General features: G+C 38.8%; 2 protein-coding genes and 1 non-coding gene across 6 annotated transcripts in view; 2 read left to right on the top strand and 1 right to left on the bottom strand.

The window, feature by feature from the left end:
- Positions 1-7,062: 7,062 nt before the first annotated feature.
- Positions 7,063-8,365, bottom strand: MRPL51 (mitochondrial ribosomal protein L51). Its single transcript, XM_019754414.2, has 3 exons — positions 8,136-8,365; positions 7,950-8,060; positions 7,063-7,551 (listed from the first exon to the last, which is right to left on the bottom strand). Exons 1-3 carry the CDS (start codon positions 8,212-8,214, stop codon positions 7,355-7,357), a joined length of 387 nt encoding a protein of 128 aa, XP_019609973.1. The 5' UTR covers positions 8,215-8,365; the 3' UTR covers positions 7,063-7,354.
- A 667-nt stretch (positions 8,366-9,032) lies between these two features.
- Positions 9,033-20,110, top strand: part of NCAPD2 (non-SMC condensin I complex subunit D2) — a 28,535-nt gene continuing 17,457 nt past the window's right edge. The window contains exons 1-6 of one of the 4 annotated variants that reach the window (XM_019754409.2): positions 9,033-9,167; positions 10,050-10,199; positions 18,436-18,511; positions 18,792-18,850; positions 19,317-19,492; positions 19,804-19,946. In XM_019754409.2, the coding sequence (XP_019609968.2) occupies positions 10,073-10,199; positions 18,436-18,511; positions 18,792-18,850; positions 19,317-19,492; positions 19,804-19,946 (581 nt within the window). In that variant the 5' untranslated portion in view covers positions 9,033-9,167; positions 10,050-10,072. The other 3 variants (XM_019754408.2, XM_074326147.1, XM_074326146.1) reach the window with 3 other exon arrangements.
- On the top strand, positions 18,914-19,240 carry LOC141570312 (small nucleolar RNA U85). Its single transcript, XR_012494316.1, has one exon. It is a non-coding gene; the product is annotated as a small nucleolar RNA U85 (small nucleolar RNA).

The following is a 20,110-nucleotide window of genomic DNA, read 5'->3' as shown; positions in this document are numbered from 1 at the left end:
CGTCAGTGTGAACACCTATGAATCCCCACTAACTCTCCCCTGAAAAAAATTTAAAATTAAATTTTTAAATTGAGATATTTTTTAACTTTTTAAAAAATGATTACAGATTCACATAAGGTGGCAAAATAAAAGTACAGAGAGGTGCACCTATAGCCTTTCACCCAGTTTCCCCCAATAGCAACATATGTAACTACAATGCAATATTACAACCAGGAAATTGACATTGGTACAATCCAGAGCTTATTCAGATTTTGCCAGTTTTAAATGCATGTGTGTGTGTGTGTGTGTGTTTTGTGTGTTACCACTACCACAATCTCCCTTATGCTATTTATGGCCACACCAACTCCCATCCCTAACCCTTAGCAAACACTAATTTTTTTTTTAACCACTAATTTTTTATAACATTGACTAGGACTTCATCCTAGTCTTATTGCTGATTTTAAAGGGAGTACGTGTCCATAAATATTTGTTGATCTCTAGTATATACCGTTTCCCCGAAAATAAGACCTAGCCGGACCATCAGCTCTAAAGCATCTTTTGGAGCAAAAATTAATATAAGACCCAGTCTTATATAAGACCCGGACTTATAGTAAAATAAGACCGGGTATTTTATATTATATTATTATATTATTATATTATATTACATTATATTATATTATATCATATCGTATAGGACTCAGTCTTATATAAGACGCCGTCTTATAGTAAAAAAAGACCGGGTCTTATAGTAAAATAAGACCGGGTCTTATGTTAATTTTTGCTCCAAAAGATGCATTAGAGCTGGTGGTCCAGCTAGGTCTTATTTTTGGGGAAACACGGTAGTTACCAAATTAAGGAAATTTCCTTCTGTTCCTAGTTTTTGTTTTTTAATCATAAATAATTGAATTTTTTAGTTCCCTTTTCTATGTCAACTAAGATAATCATGGAAAGATAACCCCTCATCTTTCATAACAGGAAGTTGATATCTAAAGCTGATAAATCATGAAGAGCAACAGAGCATATTATTTCAAATTATGATGATAAATACCAGAATTCAGTTAACCCTTGAACAACATGGGTTTGAACTTCACAGGTCCATTTATGTTTTTTTTCCTTGTTTTTTTTTAATTCAAGTTTATTGGGGTGACAATTGTTAGTAGTTACATAGATTTCAGGTGTACAATTCTGTATTACATCATCTATAAATCACATTGTGTGTTCACCATCCAGAGTCAGTTCTCCTTCCATCACCATATATTTGATCCCCCTTACCCTCATCTACCACTACCCTCCCCCATTACCCTCTGGTAACCACTAAACTATTGTCTGTGTCTGAGTTTTTGTTTTTCATTTGTTCGTCTTGTTCTTTTGTTGTTTTTGGTTTATATATCACATATCAGTGAAATCATATGGTTCTCTGCTTTTTCTGACTTATTTCGCTTAGCATTATAATCTTGAAGATCCATCCATGTTGTCACAAATGGTCCTATTTCATCTTTTCTTACTGCCGAATAGTATTCCACTGTGTACATATACCACAACTTCTTTATCCATTCATCTATCGAAGGACATTTTGGTTGTTTCCATGTCTTTGCCACCGTAAAGCTGCAATGAACATTGGAGCACACTTGTCCTTATGTATAAATGTTTTCAGATTTTTTGGGTAGATTCCCAGGAGAGGGATTGCTGGGTCATTTGGTAATTCTATTTGTAATTTTTTGAGGAACCTCCACATTGTCTTCCATAGTGGCTGCTTTTTTTTTCAATAAATACATACAGTAGTGTAAATGTATTTTCCTCTTCCTTATGATTTTCTTAATAACATTTTTTTCTAGCTTACTTTATTGTAAAAATACAGTATATGATACATATAACTTGCAAAATATGTGCGTTGACTGTTAATGTTATTGGTAAGGCTTCTGGTCAACAGTAGGCTATTAGTTCTAAGTTTTAGGGGAGTCAAAAGTTATACTTGGATTTTTGACTGCACGTGAGTCAGTGCCCCTAACCCGTGTTGTTCAAGGGTCAACTGTAGTTGAAAGACGTGAAAGTCTTTCATTCTGAAAGTCTGAAGGTAGTTTGGAGGGTAGACTGGGGTGAAGCAGGGGACTGCTATTTTTGTCATACAACTTTCCCTTCTTTTTGATTAACTATATGCATACGTTACCCTGATTTTTAAAAAAATAAAGCTTAATGTAGAAACAAATTGTCTCCCACCCCATTTTTAAATTGAGATATAATTTATATACCATATAATTCGCTCATTTAGTATACAATTAGATGGTTTTTAGTATATTCACAAGGTTGCGCAACCGTCTCCATTAATTCCAGAACATTTTCATCACCTCAAAATGAAACCGTGTACCTGTTAGCAGTCATCTCCCATTTCTCACCCCTTACCCCAGCCCGTGGCAACAACGAATCTACTTCCTGTCTCTTTAGATTTGCCTATTCTGGACGTTTCATATAAATGGAATCATACAGCATGGAGCCTTTTATGACTGGCTTCTTTTATTTACTAGTGTTTTCAAAGTCTCCACATTGTAGTGTGTATCAGTACCTCATTCTTTTTTATTAATATCTTAATAATATTCCATTGTATGGGATGTACATTTTGTTTATACATTTATCAGTAATAAACATTTGGGCCGTTTCTTCTTTTTGATGTTTATGAATAATGCTGCTATGAACATTCATTTATAAGTTTTTGTGTGGACATGTTTTCAATTCTCTTGGGTATATACCCAGAAATAGAATTGCTGGGTTATAAGGTAATTCTGTTTAACTTTTTGAGGAACCAGCAGTTTTCCAAAATGACTGCACCATTTCACTAAAGGCTAAGTCTTAGCAGTTCTCCAGTCTTCTTCATGATCTGACTCTTGCCTCCATCTCCTGCCTTATCTTTTGCCCTGCACATTAGCTCCACCAATACCATTCATAGCTTTCCCATACACACCATGCTGTTTCTCGCCTCTGGACCTGTTTCTGTTTCATCTGCTAATAAAGCCTGCGAGCCTCCTTTAAGACAACTCAGTAATGGGCCTCCTTCAGAAAGCCTTTCCTGACCCCAATTCTGCTCTCCCAGGAGGAGATAAGCATCCCTACTCTCCATACCTATGCATGTAGGTATTAACAAACTTTAAATGCCATGATACAGTGGATTTTACAATTATGCTTCTTTGTCTACCTCCTACACTAGGTGGAACTTTTTAAATGAAGGAGTTAGGGCTTTTTATTTTTTATTTTTTTAGTATCCCTAAGGCCTATTGGTAGCCTTCAATAAATGGCTGTTGAATGAATGACTTCTACAGATATTTATCAAGGGCCATCATACAAAGATATCTAACATACCACATATTAGGCTACTGTAGTAATCAAATATGTGCAAGACAGTCCCTGCCCTCCGTGAGGATAAGGCCTAGCTAATGGGGAAGACAGACACAGAGACACACAAAACAAAGCAAAATTAAAAAGCAAAAATATGAGTTCACAGGCTCAGCCAAATCAAAGTAAAGGGAACTTAAAAAGTATTCCCTTGCCTTCTTCCATTTTCCAAAAAAGTGGTACCCAACCCTAATTTAGAATCTCTTGGGGAGCTTTTAAAAATATGCCTGGGACCCCATCTCAGATTGAGTTTCTTGGTCTGGGATGGGTCTTAGTTTTTTTTGTTTTGTTTTGTTGTTTTGTTTTTAAGGCTCTGAGTTTTCTAAAATGTAGCTAGGGTTGAATAGCTCTGGTCTACAGGGTAACAAAATCTAAACTCTTCATACTGGCTGGACTCCTGGTTATTTGGCACTATTTTCCTATCCAAACTTATGTTCTATTATTAGAGAAAGACTACCCATGAGTTAATGATCATTAACTTAGTCCTGTGGACCTGTGTCAGTAGCTCCCACCTTTGCTCACATGTCTACGTCCCCATGACAAGGCTGCCCCCCCATGCCCCTTACCCACCTGAATTATTTCCTGTTCTTCAAAACTCCTGCCTATAGATGTTATTGTTCATACTTAACATTGATTTCCCATTTCCATCAGCCGAAATTTTCCAAGACTTAGTTCAAATGTCATCTTTTCAACAAATACCTTTTCTGACCCCCTCCCCCGGCAAAAAAAGAACTCATAGAACTGATTTTCCTATGCAATTATCATATTCGAATTCATATTGTTTACATACATATCTCTTAAGTAGAATGAAAGCTACTGAGGGTTAGAAATCAATCCTGACTTAGTGATTTATGTCCCTCCAAATAACCTCGCACATAATTGTTCAGTGTTTACTGAATGAAAATATTACATAGTGTTTCACACCTAAAACAAGTGTTTTGTCCTTGCAATCAAAGGACACAACAGGAAGCATTCTATAAATGCCCGTTGAACTATCAATTTCTTCTTCACCAATAATCACATATTCCACTAAAACATGCACATATATTCTTCAGAACACCTTGCACTTAGCAGTCTCAAATACTTGCTTTTCTCTCCAGTTCACCAAATCATGTAAAGTATCCCAGAGCCACACACACTTCACACCGATCTCTCCATTCTTATATCCATCTCCTCTCCAGCCATCCATTTGACAAGTCACTCCCATATGAGCCCTGACACTTTCATATATACATTTCCATAAGACCCAGGATCATAATATACATTCACATATACCCATTAATCCATTTCTCCAAAACCCACTTATCACTTACTTTAACAAGTACTTATTAATCGATAAAGTCCCAACAAAGACATGAAATCTTACTGAGGTTAGACTGAAATATGGCTGTTGATACTTCATCACATCCCTGCAATTGCATGCTGCTTCAGATCCAAAAACGGAGCGCATTTCCTCATAGCCTTGAATCTGGGCTGGCCTGTGACTTTCTTCGACCAATAGAATGTGGCACAAATGACACCATGTAACTTCTTACCTATGTCTATCAAGCGTTGCAACTTCCATTTTTAACTTTGGGATCAAGCCTCCACGTAAAGGAGTTTGGGTTAGACTACAAAATAATGAGACCATGTTAAAAAAAAATCTCAGCCACCCCAACTGAGGGACCAAACATGTCAACAAACACGTCTTGGACATTCCAGCTCCAGCCAAGCTCCCATCTGAATGAATGCAACATGACTGACCCCAGCCCACACTAAATGGAGAATATGCCTGTTGAGCCCAGGTAACCCAGAGAATATGAATTAATAAATTTTGTTTTTAGTCACTAACTTTCAGGGTGAAGTTATATAACAATAGATAATTGAAACAAGTATCTACTTGAAAGGATCTGGATCAGATAAGAGGCCTAATCGTCCTAATTCCTCTACCTTCAAATCCAACTTGTATCTGTTAAGTAATTCATTTTCTTTAGTTTGCAATACTACTTTTATAAATAAAAAGTTAAAATAATTTTTAAAACATTTCCATTCATTTCTTCAGGTTTTTCTAATCCTTGACAACTACACACATTCCAGGAGTGTCATTACCATTTACACTTGCCAAACTCTACTAAATATTTTTATACTAAATACATGCATAATTTCATTTGTTCCTCACACAACCTTATGAGGACAGTATTGTATTAGTCCTACTTGACAGGCTAAAAAAAAAATCTAAGGCTTATAGAAGTTAACTACTTTGCCTAGGGCCACGTGAATAGAGTGGTAAAACTTGAGTTTAAACCCTGTCTGACTCCAAAGACCATGTCATTAATCAATAGTCTATACCAGAGACTTACCCATCTCAACCTAAAAACCCTCCCAGGAAACACAAATAGCACTTTTAACCCACATAAAAGATTTATTTAAAAGCAACACATCAAATACTTTCCTTATTTCATTCTGCAAATATTTGAGAGCCTCATTATTCTAGGCACTGGAGGCACACTAAATCTAATCCTAGTCAGTACATGATTCTAGAAACTGCAGCAACATTTTTCTCCTCTCAGTTGAGTAATGCCAAGCTTATTTAATGTGATTCACAGGCAAATAAACTATTAAAAGAAAAACAGACAGTGGCATACTATGTTTTCATTATAGCTAGACCTACCTTGCCAACTTCTAGCACAAACTGTGTTCTCTCATTATGCACCACTGGTCACTCTTCTCTTCCCCCCTTAAAATGTTCTACCCCTTTTTTCTCTCCTTACTGAAATCCAGCATCATCTATGAAGCCTCTTGGAATTAAGCCAAATACATTTTTACCTAGGTCACTTACTGTCCACATCAATGGTGTCCTAACATGGCTAGTTAAAATTACCTGAGGGCTTTTAAAATTATAATTACCTAAAATTAGAGACGTCATACTTTGAAAAAGCAAAAGCCTAGAAACAATCTAAATGTCTATCAAAATGGAATTGGTTAAATCATTATGGTACATAATGTGAGGATATAAAATAATATTCAAGTTATATTAAGTGAAAATGCAAGGTACAGAACAGTGTATATGGAATCCAATTTTTTTTAAGGAGATAGACATATAGTCTTTAATGTAAACTTGTACATGCATAGTGTATGTCCCAAAGGAGTAAAAAAGAATCTTGTAAGAGTGTTTGCCTTGGTGAAAGAACACACACAAAAAAAGGCTGTGAGAAAACTTTTCATCTGATTACCCTTTGTAATTTTTAAATTTGCATTGTATGTATGGATACATATTTTGTAATTATTAAAACACACACATATAGACGCGTAAGACTCAGCTCAGCTCTACAGATCACAGATCTTTGGGGACAGGAACCAGGCTTTTGAAATTGTTAAACTACCATGATTCTGATGATCAGTCATGCTTCGGAACCACCGATGCAAACCATTAATATGGTACTTAATGTCTCATATTAAAGTGTACATGTGAGACTATGACTTTATATCCCTAACTAGAAAAGCATGTGGTCGGGGAAGAATATACGACACTTTTTTCCCCCTACAGTTCTCAGCTCAGAAAAGGTACCCAGTATTTTTGATGAGAATAGTACAGAATTCCATTTTTCTGTTATGTTTCATTCCAATGTGGGAGGGTTTTTCAAAATACATTTAACATTTAGCATTATGGGGTACTTAAAAATTACCACTTTCAATACATGAAACCCAAAGGACAAGAAGTGTCAATAATAATTTTACTTTTTTAAAGGCCGTAAGTATGGCTAGACTGCAAAGGACAATCGATGAAGTCCAAGCCTAAGACTGTAAGACTTAGGGATGAGTCAGACTGCATAGTCTACATGAATGAGTAAAAGTAGCATCTAAAGGAAAATAAAGTATATCAATAACAGATTCCAAAGAAGCCCCATTTTATTATGGAGAGCACACAAATCCCTTCACTGATAAGGAAAAGTACTGTTTCCCTTCTCCTGGGTGATAGATGTGCCTCTTCCACAATTCCTAGCTTTCTCTTCTACCGGTACTTTCCATGTCGGTTAAAGTGTTTGTAGAGATAGCTGATGCGTTTGTTAAGGTTGTGCAGGTCATCAATGAACATCCGATTTCCAACCATTTTCTTCTTTCGGATACAACGCTGCAATTCATTCCCCTTCCAGCCTCGAAGCCATCTGGGGCCCTTGATTAGTTCTTTGGGGTGCTTTTCAAAATTCCCTGTGTAACGTGAGAGTACATATTAGCCCAGACAACCAAGCCTCGACCAGCTAAGCCTTCAGGACACAGTTGCACCTTTCTGAACAGTACCTATAGACAAGCCACATTACAGTATCAAGAGACTCAAATTCCGCCATTGCCATTTATTAGCTTTGGAAAAATTACTTAACCTCTCTGTGCTTCAGTTTCAGCACCTGTAAAGTGAAAAGGTTATCGTGATTAAACGAGTTAATACATGTACAGCACTCAGATCAGTGCCCAACACAACATAAACAAGCCACATAGGTGTTCTTACTATTGAGCACAGTACCATTCCTACACAGGTGGAAAAAAAAACAAAACAGCTGTCACGGCGTAATTGCCATTCTTAAACTATGGACCATGGAGTTGAGTCTTACCCAAGATCCCGACGTTATCATACACCCCGAACATGGCCCTCTTCTCGTTCCAACGATCAACTACTTTGGGGGGCGGGAGGGTGAGTCTTACGTGTAACAATCCAGGAACACCTAGAGATGAAGAAGAAAGGGACTGAATCTGAAAAGCAGTTCTCCCCGGGGCGTTTTTCTACGTCCACCACTTACCCAGAGAGAAGCTTCTGCAGGCCGGGGGCACCCAGCCCCAAAGGCGCCTGCCTGCGCCCCCAGCGAGGCTCCCTGCCATTGTTCTAGTCTCTCCCCTACAACAGGACACCTCAATAGCACAGAGTGAAGGCCAGACGTGGCCTCCAAGGAGATGACAGGAAACGTCCGTAGTGGCCTCACACGTCTTTTAACCTAACGCAGCCATCTTGGGCCTTACCCAAGCAGCTCTGGGCGAAGGGCCCGCCTAGGCTCCACCTTCCCCAACCACAAGCCCCGCCTTCCGGGTTCCGGGACAGAGGCCTTGACACACACCCTCGGGCGCGCACGCGCCCCGCCCCGCCGAGGCGCTTCCGGTCTGCGGTCCGGAATCTTGAAACGCCAGAAGAGCTGAGGGGCTCGCGTCATCATCGCTTACGGCGTCCCAAAACTGAGCTTCAGGAAAATTCATTTTTTCGTTTCCTTGGCTGTCCCTCAACTGTGAGGGAGCTGAATATCCAGACCGTGGAACCCAGAGCTTCCTTTCTCTGTGCCTCACAGCAATTTTGAGCTGTCGCTGTTTCTATTACCCCTATTTTACAAGGGAGGGAATCCGAGACTCAAGAGTGAAGTGACCTGCTAGATATCACAAAGCAGAGGAAATGGCGAAACCTGGATTAAAGCCTAAACCTAAATCCTGCCCTGGGGTTGACTGAGTAGGTCACCACCCTAGGGACACTACCACTGCCCAGCTAGAAAAGTGGCATCTTGGGCAGGCACTGCCGGGGTCTCCTCCCCACCGACGCGGACAAAGGAAGACCCTGAAAGGAAGTGATCACCCGCAAGACCAGGAGCGCGGGGAGTCGGAGCCTGAATCTAGGCCCCGCCCCTCCCTAGGCGGTGCGGCCGGCCTTTCCGACTCCTGCGCTGTGATTGGCCGGTCTCTGCAGAGAGTGTCGCGATTGGTCCCCTTGCGACCGTTTAGATTTGAACTCCACGTTTTTGGCTTTGCCCGCGCGGCGCCGGCAGGTTTTTGCCTTCTCCTGCTCGCGATTGGTAGGTTTCTCGGCCCTCTTGAGCGCTGCCTCTCTGATTGGTGCGTACTGTGCACGCCCTGTTTGTGCACGCCCTGTTTTTTCCTTCATTTCAGCCCCACAACCGAAGTCTGAGGAACGGCAGGTGAGGTTCTCCGGTACAGTGTGGTGTTAATGGAGAGCGGGGAATAAAAGACTGGGAAAATCGGGTACAGGGTAATACTAGGCAGCGTACGAGAGGCAGGGAGGTCTAGTGGGTATATCCTTGGGGTACGATGTGGTAGAAACAGTCTGACATATCCGCAGCAGAATTTGGGCAGATCGCTTAAGCTTTTGTAACCTCAATTTCCTCAGCTGTAAATTGGGCTGTATTATCACTCCAGGAGATTGGGATTTGGAAAATTAGATCGGATATGCTCTATTCAAATAGTCTAACAGAACCTGGCACATAAACTGGTAATGTTAATGCTCTCCCATTCTGGAGCCAGGAAACCCACTAGCCCATGCCAGGCCACTGTTCTGGCCTCAGGCGAAACATTCTATTTTAAAAAGCTTTGCCCATAAAAACGGAAATAATGCAAACATAACGCATTGATATGCCACTTTAAAATTATTTAAACACTTTCATGTCCCTTGACTCTTTGAAAATGAGCAACTGTGATCAGAGACTAGTAGTCCCATTGTACAGGTGTGGCCTGGAGGGTTAAGTGACATAACCAATTGATAGAGTCATGACTAAAATTAGATTCTAGTCTAGGGTTGATTTCACATCCCCTAAGATGTCATCAGCATGATGTAAGACTAAAAAAAGCATTATGTATTGGAGGGAGTGGGGGATAGTAGAACCATAAGAAAAGACAGCCCTTAGATGCAGATCCTGACCTACTTGCTGTTTGGTTTCCAGCCCTGTGAGCCAGTTGGAGAAGGATGTCTCCCCAACTTTATGAGTTCCATCTGCCCTTAGCCCCAGAGGAATTGTTGAAAAGTGGAGGGGTGAATCAGTATGTTGTGCAAGAGGTACTGTCCATCAGAAATCTTCCATCACAACTTAGAGGTAAGAGTGCATAACTGCCACTGTGCCTAGCACTTCAAAATAACCATCCGACATGTAAATTCTATTGTTTGTCTGTTCCACTATATCACTAAGCGCCTTGAGGGCAAGGAACATATTTTTCCTATTCCCTATTGTTTTCTCCCTAGTATTGCATGGGATGCATTACAGGAAGAGTGCACTCATTGACCACCTTATCTCGAGTATTCAATAATTAATCTTGGTGTATATGGTGGAAAATTATTTTAGAGCTTTATCTCCTGCCATATGCCAAAATAAAGTCCTGGTGGATTTAAGAGCTATTGGAGAAGAGCTTTCTCCAAATGTCTGGGACTTTACCTGACCTATTTCAAGTAACACTTTTAGATTCTAGAATTCTTGTTTCCAAGAGTATGCAGGAATCAGAGAAACAATATATACAAGTATGTACAGCTGTAACACTGTACAATATATGTGCAATATACGTTTCCATCCATGGAAACCTGTAGATGATCAAGAATAATTTATGCATTATCAAACAAGACTCCATAATGTCACTATACTTACTAGAGGTTGTCTTCTATCAGTTAGATTGCTTTAGAGAGGTACACAAAGTAGAGATTGAGACTCTAGAGCCAAGCTGCGTACATTTGAATCCTGGCTGTACCACTCTGACCTTGGACAAGTTACTTATTCTCTCTGTGTCTCAGTTTCCTCATATGTAAAGGTAGGAATAATAACCTACTTCATTTACTATCTCCTACAACAAGAAGAGTTGGTTAATACAGCAGCTTGAATATAACTCCATCTTTATCTCCTCTTGGCCTTCCCATGATGGTTGCCAGGTGGCAGTTCTTTGTTCTGATGTCCAGAGATAGAAAAGGGGATTTTTCTGTTTTGTGCTTTTTCTTCTTTTCTTTTAAAAATTTTACCTGAAGCATCCCAACAGATTAGCCAAAATTGGATCATGTGCTATTTCCCTAACTAATTACTAATAAGAGAAATGGAATTACCCAGATTGGCTCAATTGATCAGTTATTTCTTAGGAGCCTTCCTAAACCTGGACATATCACCATTTGGTAAACAAGGAATAAGTGGAAAATGGAGGTCGACTTATGGGTGGCCAACCAACAGTGTCCACAGATAAACTCTCCATATTGGGTATCACCAATTGCACATGGCTACACACTAGCAAACTGTTCTTCAGTTATTGTAATGCATTATTTTTTAAAATGGATGATTACTCTCTTTAAGAATCCTTTTTTATATATAATTACATTGCTTTTGGTGTTTAGAACCCTAAATACCAGTTCTATAAATATATAAGATCAAATCATTTAATTTTCAACATGTACTGATGATGATATGCTATGTGCCAGGCACTGGTGATACAACAGTAAACAAAACAGACAAGATGACAACGTTCTCTCAAGGCTGTCAACAAGTAATAAATAAATATGAAGTGTGTCAGATGGTTATAAATGCCAACAAGAAAAATAAAGCAAGATAAAAAAGGTACAGTGTGCCAGGGTAGGGACTGGCATTTTATGTTGGATGATCAGAGAAGGCTTGCTGATAGGTGTCATTTAAAAGTGAGGGAGTATGTGGGATTACATCAAACTAAAAAGTTTTTTCACAGCAAAGGAAACCATCAATAAAACAAAAAGGGATCCTACTGAATGGGAGAAGATATTTGCCAATGATATATCCGATAAGGGGTTAATATCCAAAATTTATTCTTAAAAAAACAAAACTCACTCAACTCCAAAACAAACAACCCAATTAAAAACTGGGCAGAGGACATAAAGAGACATTTTTCTAAAGAGGACCTACAGATGGCGAACATATGAAAAAATGCTCAACCTCACTAATCATTAGAGAAATGCAAATAAAAATCACAATGAGATACCACCTCACCCCAGTCAAAATGGCTATCATCAATAAATCAACAAACAACAAGCGCTGGCGAGGATGTGAAGAAAAACCAACCCTTGTGCACGGTTGGTGGGATTGCAGATTGGTGCAGCCACTATGGAAAACATGGAGGCATCTCAAAAATCTGAAAATGGAACTACCTTATGACCCAGCAATTCCACTCCCAGGTATCTACCCGGAGAAATCCAAAACTCTAATTCGAAAAAATTTATGCACCCCTATGTTTATTGCAGCACTATACACAATAGCCAAGGCATGGAAACAACTGAAATGCCCATTGGTAGACGACTGGATTGAGAAACTGGTACATTTATACAATGGAGTATTATGCAGCCATAAGGAGAATGAAATCTTACCATTTGCAACAATACGGATGAACCTAGAGAACATTATGCTAAGTGAAATAAGTCAGACAGAGAAAAACAAATACCATATGATCTCACTTATGTGGAATCTAAAAAGAATGAATGAACCAATCAGAAACAGTCTCAGAGACAGAGGAAAAACTGAGGTTGCTAGATGGGGTTGGGTGGGAATAAGGGGGAAGGTGAGGGGATTAGAAAGCACAATCGGTAACCACAAAATTGCCACGGGGATATGAAAGTCAATTTGGGGAATGTAATCAATAATGTAAAGATTTTGTGTAATCAATAATGTAAAGATCCAATGGACACTTGTCTCATTAGGGAGACCACCTCAGGTATGATGTAAATGCCTGATCACTGCACTGTACACCTGAAGCTGAAGCTGAACAATAATGAATGTCAACTACAATTTTTATATATAGTTATAGGAAGTGGAGTACAGCATTAGGAATAGAGACAGTGGAAATGTAATGGCTGTGTGCGATGTCAGAGGGGTAGTAGATGGGGGGAAGGGGGGTTATCACTGTGTGAGGGATTTAAATGATAAATGTCTATTACATTGTTTTGTATACCTGAAACTAATTTTTTAAAATATCTTTAAAAATAAATAAAAGTGAGGGAGTGACCTATGCAGATTCTCAAGGAAGGGCATGACAGAGACAGAAAAGCCAGTGCCAAGTCCCTAAGGTGGGAAAATGCCAATATGGTTAGAGTGGAGTAAGCTAGGGGAAAAAAGTTCGGGTGGGAAGTGGTGCAGATTATTTTAGATTCTCGTTCCTCAAAGTGTGGTCTTCAAGACCAGCAGCATTAGTATCAAGATTTTGGGGTATATTAGACGTGCAGGATGAAGTCTCATCCCAGAACTATGAAATTAGAAAATTTGTTTTTGCCTCCTGCCCTGTGAGGACACAGCAAGTAGATGGCTGGCAATGAACCAGAAATTAGGCTTTACCCAGACACAGAACCTTGATTTTGGACTTTGCAGACTCCAGAACTGTGAGAAATTTCTATTGTTTACAAACTACCCATCTCTGGTATATTGCTATAGCAGCCCAACTGCCTAAGACCGCCTACAAAGACTTTCTTCCAATATCAAGATTATAAATGCGCAAGTACTTTACCAAACAGGTCCTCAACTTCCTTAGAGCTAGGATGTCTCCATTTTAGTTGGGGAGAGCGGGTTTAACTGTTTAGTATTTACTGAGAAACAATAAGTCATTAAATTTGCTATAGAACAGTCTCAATCATCAAGCCCCATAAACAGAGGTCCATTAATTTTTTCATAGGAAATACATAATTACTTTTATCATTTTATATATTAATAATAATGCTTTTCTGTTAATATGAAACAACAATGATTATACTCAGTTTTATTAATATGCATTTAAGTATGAAAGCTCAAGAAAAGTATAAAAATCTGTTTATTTTAAATTTCTTCATTGTCTTCCATTTTCCAAAAAACATCTCAGTTGGCCCCAAAACAGTATTACATATAGTATGTATTTTATATGTATCATATGTATATTACACACACAAATAGGAAACAACAATCTGTATATATAATATAGTTCAAATAAAATAATACAGTAAAATATAAATCATTTTGTAATATACTTCCAAACCTTAAGAGTCCCCCAAATAGAAGTATTTTAATATCTATTTTCTTTAAACTTACTTATTAGACTATTTTTTAAATGAGTTAAAGAAACTTTTACCAATATTATTTTATCCATTCAAATTACCAGGGGGAAAGGAGAGAAATGGCAGAATTAACATTGCTTGATAAGGCACTGTAAATATTACCTTATTTAATTCTCACAATATCCCTTCAAGATAGGTTTTGTCACTGTCTTATAGAAAGAAACAGAAAGATTAAGTCACAGCTGGTAAAAGGAGGGTTGGGCTCAAATTTAAAAAAAAAAAAATTTTTTTAAAGATCTCCAGGTAATGCAGATGCACATTTAAGTTGGAGAAGCACTGATCTAGAGTCTTGTAGGTCATGGTAAAAACTTTCGCTTCAATTTGAGTGAGTCTGAAAGCCATTGGGTTTTGAGCGTAGGAGAGACATGGTTTAACCTTTGAAAAGAATCACTACTCTGTTGAACAGAGACTGTAAGGGGCAAAGGAAGAAGCAGGGAGACTAAGGCTAATACAATAAAAGGTTAGATTCTGAATACGTTTTGAAAATAGAACCAACAGGATTATTGATGGATTGGATTGGATTTATAGGGCTAGAGAAAGAAGAATCTGGGATTCAGGCTTTTTCACTTGAGCAACTAGAACAATGAAATTGTCATTTGCCTAAATGGGGTAGAATATGAGAGAAGCCGGTTTTAGACTGTTGGTTATATGATTGTGGAATTCAGGGGAGAGGTCCCACCTAAAGATATTTGGGATTTAATACTCATCATGTAGAGGGCATTTAAAGCCATGAGATTAGAGTAAATGTAGATGGAAAAGAAAAGCAATGTGAAGTCATAAGACCTGAGATAGTTCAACTTTTAGAGGCTGGAGAGATGAGAAAGAACCAGTAGAAGAAACTGAGGACCAGTCATTGAGGCAGAAAGTGATTGAAGGAGCTAAATGGAAGCTAAATTAAGAGAACAATTCAAAAAGGAAAGGCGAGATCCACTGCAAATTAATTATTGGATTTAGCAATGTGGCAATTGCTGGTAACCTTGTTAAAAGCTGTTTCATGGGATTGGTGGGCGCAAAAGCCTGATAGAATAGGCTTATGAGAAAATGGGAGGAGAGAGATTAGAGATGGTGAGTTTAGATAACTTTCTAGTTGTTTTGCTTTACAGAGTAGCAGAGAAATGGGATGGTAACTAGAGGGGGAGATAGAGTTGAGAGGGGACTTTTTTTTGTAAGATGGGCAGTATTACGTGTATATGATGAATGGGAATGATGCAGGAGGGAAACAATTGTTGGAGCAATATCCTTTAGTAGGTAAGAAAGTATGTGATGTGCACAGAGGGAGGAAGTGGTTTTATTAGATCATGGACAATTTACAGTAGCAAAAGAGAAGGCAGAATCTATGAGGACAGATGCAGGTAGAGCTTGGGGCAGCGGAAGTTCTCTTCTGTCCAATTCTATTGTCTCAGTGAGATAGGTAGTGAAGCCTTTAACTGAGGGTGAGTTGGGGAAGAAAGTCTTGATGTGATGAGCAGAGGAAAGGTGTGAAATAATTGCCTGGAAGAAAATAGGCCTGGGAATTTGTAATAGGCTTACCAGGAAATACTAAATCATAAGTTCAAAGTGACAATAGTTGGCATAGTTGTGTGTTTTTTCAAGCCATTTTTAATTGTGTGGTTACATGAATGTAGTAATCTGTCAGTTGGATTTAATCCAGATTTAGCAGGGGAGTAATGTGTCGTTAATTGGTAATCTTTGAGAGAATAATTGTTGGATTGGTAAATCTCAGAAACTAGATTTCAGGAAATTGAGAGAGAGATTAGACAAAATTTAAAAGGGATATGATAGCAAGGTCAAATGAAAGGCATTGAGCGTTTTTCTTTGTTTTAAAGAAGGGAGGCCTGAGTATGTTGGCAGGGTAAGAGCAGTCTCTTCCCCCCACCCCTCTGGGAGAGGATAAAACCAAAAGTGGAAGAGGAGATAAATCTTTGGGTCAGTGGGACAAGTTAGCTTTAGAAGAGAACATCTTTTACTTGAGACTCAAGCAAAGAATGGGAAGGTGTTGGCAGAGTGATTTGTTCATCGGGTGGCAGAATAATATGAGGGAGCCATGCTTTGGGTCCCATTCTTTTTGGTAAAGTAGCAAGCAGTCATCTAAAGGAAGAGAGGCAAAAGGTAAGAAAAAGTATAAAGAAAGAGAACGTGCTATGAGTATAGCACTAGGGAGTTAGTATGAATTGGAGGAATAAAATAGCTTGTTAAAAATCACAGAGAACCAGGCCGTAGTTGGACAACATAGTATTGTAATGAGTCAAGTTAACACCAGCAGTGGTAATGGAGTACAAGGTTCAAGCTTTATTATCTAGGCAAACCAACCTGGTATTGAAGAAAAGAAGAGTTTGATGGAATTCTTTCCCTCACAGAAAGAGCTAGGTATATACAACTTGGTTCAAAAATTATCTAACTCCCATACTACCTTGCCAGTCTTGCATGTTATAAGACGTAATGAGACTCTACTGCCCATTATGCTGAAGTTTTTATCTAGAAGCAATACAACCACAATGAAAAGAGCACCGAGTTTGAGAATCAAAAGATGCTGGGTTTTCAAAATATAATATAAATAGTAACAAATGAAGTGTATTACAAATGATTGACATAATCACACTAAAGGAGTAAGGAAGAAAAGAACTAACCTAAGTATTTTGAAAAGCCTATTTTCCCTATATACTGCATATAAAAGAACCTTACACAATTATAAGCTAGTTAGTAAATTTATTTTTATAGAGGTTAGCAAGTCTGAAACTGCTTTATGTGTATACTAGGATTAAGCAAAAACATAAATGAATTTGTGTGTTTAATATATACAGAGATTAAAAAATAGGTAGGGGTGTGTGTGTGTATCCTATTTTTCTCTACTGAGAGGTCCTAAAAGCAATGATACTCCAATAGCAGTGAGCCTAACCAGAACCTAGAGCTTGTTTTCTACATACCATTCTCCCATAAAAGGAACCAGGAGTTGGTTGAGAATGTTGATGCCAGGACAGGACTGCGGAAAGTACAAGGTGAGCTGGAACATCTTGTGGTACAACAGAGTAACAACACAAAGTGAAGGGGGCATGTCAGGACACAGGCCAAGATGAAGGAGCTCCCAGTGGTCAAGTTTGGGACAATTTGAGCAACGAAATAAATAGTAATAGGAATGGATTAAGACATAGAATAACAGAAATGTCCATGAATCCACTCTGATATAAATAAATAATTGAATAAGTAAATGAGAAAAGGACAGCTCATCCTCATAGTGGCATTTCTATTAGTAAGTGTAGAAGGAATGATGGAGATAGAAAAGTCACCATTTAGTAAATACCATAGTAATAATTGTGGCAGGCAACAATCAGTAGATGCTTAGATTAGTGGGCAAATGTGGTGAGAAACAGGATGTTTGCATAGTGTCAAAGTATCTGCCTGTAAGATACTTATTAATTGCAAGGGGCAAAATAGTAACTTTACAGTGGGGACATCTGGCAAACACTGCCAAGTGATCAAAGTTAACACCACCAGTAATAAGACATTGACATCAGGTACTTCTTGGTATGATGCATCTGAAGGGCCCAACGTCCCTTCCATTGTAATTTGCCAAAAATGCATAGCCTCAGTCTAGTCATGAGAAACTATCAGACAAACCTAAACTGAAACATTCTACAGAATAACTGGCTAGTACACTTCAAAAGTGTCAAGATCATGAAAGACAAAGAGTAAAGGAGACTAAGGAGACACGACAGACAATGCATCGTGGTATCCTAACTTGGATCCTGGACCAGAAAAGGACGTAAATAGAACAATGGGCAGCATTCAAATAAAGTCTGTAGATTAGTTAATAGCATTGAATTAATTAATGTTAATTTGGTTTAGATCTTTGTACTATGTTATATAAGATGTTAACATTACCTGGAGAAAAGTACAGGAACCTACTACTGGTTTTGCCACTTTTGTAATTAAAAAAAAATTTTTTTTTTAAATCCTGAGCTTGTATCCACTTATAAGTTGGACAAGTCACATAACTACTCTGACATTTCATTTCTTTTCCCATAAAAATCGGCATAATACTGTCTGCTTTGTCTAGCTCAGAGATGTGGTGAAACTCAAGTAAGTCTTTAATTGTAAAACAGGACAAAATGTAAGATATTATTATGATAGGTTACACTGAAATGAACTATTCCTTTTGTGATTCTGCCAATATGAGCAATTACCTCAATTTTCTGCCATGAATAGAGTTTACCAAAAAGACCTCTCTCTTCTGTATTGCTGAGTTTCTTTCATCTTTGTAGCATTTCAGGCTGCCTTCCGAGCTCAGGGACCCCTGGCTATGCTGGAGCACTTTGATACTGTCTACAGCATTCTGCAGTAAGTAAAATACCCACTGGTACTTTAAAGAACTCGTGGCGATTTGCCCTAACTTTGCATGTTTGTCCTGAAATTCCAAATTATAGTTCACTAATAAATGGTTCTGGGTGCTGATATCTCCACTGATGAGCCTTTACCCCAACTTGCCCCCATATTTGTTCAGTTGAGCAATTTCACATGTATTTTTAGCCACTAGATTCTTCAAGTTAGATCTGATCTGTTAGAATGGGCTGGTTCTGCAGGTTCCTATCTCACCCCCCGCACTTTCTTTCCCTCATAGTCACTTTCGAAGTATAGATCCTGGCCTCAAGGAAGATACTCTGGAATTCCTGATTAAAGGTGTTTATGGGTCAGGGGGTACGGGATGGAAGGTGTTGTTTGTTTGTTTACTACGTTTTATCAGCCAAATGATGATATCAAGGCTGTGGTGATTCAGTTGGTTTGGCTAAGTCCAGGGGCCTTTGACCTTAAGGTCTGTAATCTTGGTGGTCAATACAGAGTTATGTGTGTTCACTGTAAGGGCAGACCAACAAGAAACTCTTCCTGCTTTTGAACTGCCTCTTTTTAATAGAGGTGATTCTTCCAGTTGCCAGGAAGAAATTATGGTAACTGGAGTGAGAGAGGAGGGACAGGACATACTCCTGGTATCAGGGTCAGGGGTCCCAAAGGACTTAGCTTGTATTGTGGCCACTGAGAGATGAAACACAGATCTTTGGTAATCTGATGGCTGCAAGTGCTGGGTGTTTTGAGGCTGGGGTGCATGAGGAAAGTGAATGAAACTGACTCCAGATTCTGCCCCTCGCAGTGGTGTCCCGCCATTCCCAGGAACTTCCAGCTATCCTGGATAATGCAACTTTGAATGTATCAGATAGAAGCGCCCACCTAAACGCCCTCAAAATGAACTGCTATGCTCTGATACGCCTCTTGGAATCCTTTGAGACCAGCCAGACAAGTCTCATGGACCTCGACCTTGGTGGAAAGGTAACTAGGAGTACCTGGCTCACTTAATACGGGGCTTGGAGAATTAGAGGAATTAGGGGAAAGAAAGGAATCCAACGTATGATTCTGAGACTCCTTTCTTTTCTTATTTAGAGTTTATGAGGAAGTGCTCAATAGTATCACAACATATCCTTCCCTGATAAGCAGCTCTTTTAGATTTTGGAACTTGTAATACTTCTGTATTACCTTCTACCTTGTCTCAATACTGGATAGCTTAGGCATTCAAACTAGCAGATCTTGACTGTCTGGTTTTTCTTATTTTTTTCCTAAATGTATACATGATCTATTTTTAGGGTAAGAAAGCCCGGGCCAGGGCAGCCCATGGCTTTGACTGGGAAGAGGAGAGGCAACCAATTCTTCAGCTTTTAACACAGCTGCTCCAGTTGGATATTCGTCACCTGTGGAACCACTCAATAATTGAAGAGGAGTTTGTCAGGTAGGCAGTTAAAATGACTACAGATAATGCTGAGCTATGAGGAATGAAGGCTCTGTTGCTAGATCTGCCTTTAAATACTTCATTTCATCTCTAATGAAATGAAGTTCTATCTCTAATACATAGACGTACACTCATAACAATGAGTTATTAGGAAGTAGATAATG

Source organism: Rhinolophus sinicus, linkage group LG02, assembly GCF_036562045.2.
Source record: "Rhinolophus sinicus isolate RSC01 linkage group LG02, ASM3656204v1, whole genome shotgun sequence".
In the NCBI taxonomy this organism is placed as follows: Eukaryota; Metazoa; Chordata; class Mammalia; order Chiroptera; family Rhinolophidae; genus Rhinolophus; species Rhinolophus sinicus.
Note: the sequence above shows the minus strand (reverse complement) of the source record. Positions and strands in the feature narration are given on the sequence as shown.

What these genes read in the sequence shown, in the direction of transcription:
- MRPL51 (XM_019754414.2), bottom strand. Translation starts at nt 8,214, where the DNA reads ATGGCAGGGAGCCTCGCTGGGGGCGCAGGCAGGCGCCTTTGGGGCTGG. An exon ending in CTGCAGAAGCTTCTCTCTGG is followed by an intron (nt 8,061 to 8,135) that starts GTAAGTGGTGGA and finishes CTTCATCTCTAG; the next exon opens with GTGTTCCTGGATTGTTACAC. An exon ending in TGATAACGTCGGGATCTTGG is followed by an intron (nt 7,552 to 7,949) that starts GTAAGACTCAAC and finishes CACGTTACACAG; the next exon opens with GGAATTTTGAAAAGCACCCC.